Source organism: Carlito syrichta, unplaced genomic scaffold (assembly GCF_000164805.1).
Source record: "Carlito syrichta isolate Samal-C Ts95f unplaced genomic scaffold, Tarsius_syrichta-2.0.1 Scaffold301789, whole genome shotgun sequence".
Taxonomy (NCBI): Eukaryota; Metazoa; Chordata; class Mammalia; order Primates; family Tarsiidae; genus Carlito; species Carlito syrichta.
Window position 1 is genome coordinate 1 of NW_007245885.1, and position 3,636 is coordinate 3,636.

At 52.1% G+C, this 3,636-nt stretch overlaps 1 protein-coding gene across 1 annotated transcript in view; it reads left to right on the forward strand.

Annotated features, from left to right (window-relative positions):
* Positions 1-71: 71 nt before the first annotated feature.
* The window catches only part of TNFSF9 (TNF superfamily member 9), a gene marked incomplete at its 5' end in the record, with an annotated part of 11,969 nt that continues 8,404 nt past the window's right edge, over positions 72-3,636 (forward strand). Inside the window, one exon of the mRNA XM_008055243.2 lies at positions 72-395. Within this exon, the coding sequence (XP_008053434.2) occupies positions 72-395 (324 nt within the window). The remainder of the gene's footprint in view (positions 396-3,636) is intronic.

The following is a 3,636-nucleotide window of genomic DNA, read 5'->3' on the forward strand; positions in this document are numbered from 1 at the left end:
GCGTGGGGCGGGGAGGGCGTCTCACGGCTTGCAACCCATGGCTGCTTCCGCGGTTCTGGTCCCGCGTCTAGGGCCCTGACGGGGCCGGCTCGGCCGCCCATCTCCCCGCTCCACTCTTTCCTCTCCGGGCTCTGGCTCCGAGACCTTTGGCACCTTTTCCGCTCCCCTGGAAGACGGGAAGCCCCCCCGCGTCTGGGTTCCCGGGCTCCCGGGCTCCTACTCCGTGCAGCCCTGGACTGGGTCTCTTGGTCCACGAGGGGGCACCCGCCTCCCACACTGGGCGTCCCTACCCTGAAAAAGGGTCCAGAGGTGGACTCCGATTCCTCAGGGGCGGGAGACCCCCAGAGGGAGAAGCCTGGGTCTTTCTTGGGCGTGGATCTGAGGTGGTCTGAGGGGTGAGACCCCTGTGGGGGACAGATCTTGGGTGGTTCCCTGTGGGTGGGGTGGAGTTTGTGTGTTCTGAGGGGTGGTCCCTGGGTCTTTTCTGGGAGGAGGTGGGTCTTGGGTGGTCCTAGGGTTGGACCTGGGTCTTCTGAGGGCGTGGATCCTGCGTGGTCTCAGGGTGGACCTGGGTCACCTCTTGGGGGGTATTGGATGGTCCTAGGGTTGGAGCTGGGTTTCTAGGGGGCGATCTTGGATACTCTGGTCTTAGGGTTGGACCTGGGTCTCCTCTGGGGAAGGGATGAATCTTGGGTGGTCTTAGAGTGGATTTGGGTTTCCTCTGGGGAGTATCTGGTATGGTCTTATGTTTGGATCTGGGTCCCCTCTGTAGTGGGGGATTTTGGGAGATCTTAGGGTTGGATCCGAGTCTTTTCTTTGGGGGGAGATGTTGGGTGGTCTTTGGGTTGGAACTGGGTCTTCTCTGGAGGGATCTTGGGTGACCTTAGGATGGACTTGTTTATTTTGGGGCAAGTTGGGTGGTTTTAGAGTTGCACCTGGGTCTCCTCTGGGGTGAGGGATTTGAGGCGATCTTAGGGTTGGAGCCCGGTAGCTGGGGCGGTATTAGGTTTGCGGATGGGTCTCCTCTGGGTGGGATCTTGGGTGGTCTTAGGGTTGGACGTGGGTCTCCTCTTGGGTGGGAGATTTGGGGAGGTCTTAAGAATTGGATCTGGGTCATCTCTGGGGGGGAGGGAGGTATTGGATGGTCTTAGGGTTGGATCTGGGTCTTCTCTTGGTGGATCTTGAATGGTATTAGGTGATCTTTGTATTCTCTGAGTATCTTGGGTGGTCTTAGGATTGGACCTGGGTTTCCTCTGGGGGATTTTGGGAAGCCTTAGGATTGGACCTGGGTCTCATCTAGGGGGGATCTTGGGTGGTCTTAGGGTTGAAACTGTGTCTCCTCTAGAGGGCATCTGGGGTGAGATTAGGGTTTGATCTGGGTGTACTTTTGGGGTTGGTCTTGGGTAGTCCTAGGGTTTGACCTGGGTCTCCTTGGTTGAGGGATTTTGGAAGACCCTAGAGTTGGATTTTATCATCTCTGGTGGGGATACTGAGGGGGTGGTCTTAGGATTGGAGCTGGGTCTTCTCTGAGAGAATCTTGGTGGTTTTAGGATTGGACCTGGGTCTCCTTTCAGGTGGATATTGGGTGACCTTAGGGTTGGATCTGGGTCTCATCTGGGGGAAATTTTAGGAGATCTTAGGGTTGGACATGGGTCTTCTCTGGGTAGGAGATATTGGATGAACCTAGGTCTTCTTTTTTTTCGAGATTTTGGGTAGCCTTAGCTTTGGACACAGGTCTTCTTTGGAGGGGCATCTTGGGTGGTCTTAGTGTTGGACCTGGGCCTTCTTGGAAGGGCTTTGGGTGGACCTAGGTCTCCTCTGTAGGGGTCTTCAGTGGTCTTTGGGTGGACCTGGGTCTCCCAAAGACCACTGGTCTGGATTCCTGTGGTTTTGCTGTCTTTTGTGTTCTTGTTCTGTGTGTCTCTTAAAGTTGGCCTCTCTTTGTGCATGAGTTGTGCACCTCTGGTGTTTTCTGGGTGTCTGATATTGAGTGTCTTAGACTGCATATCCCAGAGTCTCTGGGTCTCCTTGATGCTGTTTATACATTAGTTATTTTTCATGACCCGTGTGACTGTGATCATCCCCCATGTTTCCTGAGCCTGAGGATGTGACAGGAACGCTTTCTCCGTTGTGAGTGTGTGTGTTTGTGTTCATGTATCTTTCTGTGTGTGATTGTGTACATACTGCCCCCACCGTGGGCCATATATGACTACGTGTGGCTGTGTGTGACTGCCTCTGTGTGACCATGCCTGTGCGCTTGTGTTCAGGTGTCTCTATCAGTGTGTGTGATTGTGTATGCCTGTAGTGTGTGTTCTTGTGTACATCTATGGCTAGCTGTGGTGCCTGCCCTGTTTGCCCATGATTGTGTCTCTGGGTATCTGTCTCTGCTGTGTGTATGCCAGCACTGTGTGCCTCCACGTCTGTTTTGGTATGTGTGTGACCGTGTGTCAGTGATGGTGTGTTCGATTCTCAGTGTGCTTGATTATATACACCAAGTATATGTCTCTTGTGTCCTTTGGGTGTGTTCTTTATGTATGTCTGTGGCTGACTTTGGTGTCTACCCTTGGTGTGTCTATGATTGTGTGTTCAGGTATGTGTCTGTGTGTGTGATTGTGTGTATGTCACATGGTGTGCCTGTGTGTCTGATTTGGTATGTGTGGTATATGTCTGTGTGTGTGTGATTGTGTGTATCTGTGTGGTGTGTCTGTGTCTGATTTGGTATGTGAAGTGTGTGCCTGTGTGTGTGTGATTGTGTGTGTCTGCATGGTGTGTCTGTCTGATTTGGTATGTGTGGTATGTCGTGTGTGTGTGCTTATGTGTGTTTGTGTGGTGCATCTGTGTTTCTGTTTTCATGTGTGTGTGAGTGTGTGTCTGCGATGGTGTGTCTGCCTTGGCTTGTGTGGTCATATACATGCTGACTACACAACGTCATTTGTGTCACAGTGTCTGACTGTGTGTAGAGGGTGGAGAGTCCCTTCCAGGTGGCTTCCCTGCCGGGGTTCCCTCTTGGGGGCAGGTAGGCTTCCCAGCAGAGTGAGCTGGCTTCTGCCCTCTGAGGGCGTCCCCTGGGCCTGCCCAGGTCTGCCCAGGTCTTCCCCATCCCTGGTTTCTCCTCCTCCCCTCCCCCCTCCTTCCGCTGCCCTTAGCAGGGAAACACCATTTCCTGCCTTTGATGTCACTGGTGCAAAGTTTTTCCTTCTTCCAGACAGCTCCAGTCACTGGTTTCTTTCTTTGTGTATGAACAGTGGGTTACGATTCTGTGCTTAGTGTTAAAAAAAAGAAAGCGAAACGGAACTAGCTTGTGGAAAATGCAAGCAGGCAAAATCATACACCGTAACAGGTTCACTGCTCTGTGCCCAGAGCCCTCCGTGTGTGCACGTCTTCCAGAAATATTTTATACAAAACTGATCTCTGCTCTGAAATGAAACATGCATTTTACACACGACAGCTGGCACCACACTTTGTTTTCTCAGTCCTTGACGATCTCTACCCAGAGAGGATGTTTGTCTTTGCAACCTGATGATTCTATGAATAATATTCTATCTGGTCCTTTTCCTTCTGATGGCCACCAACAAGATATTCCTTTGTGTGTGTGTGTGTGTGTGTGTGTGTGTGTGTGTGTGTGTGTGTGTGTGT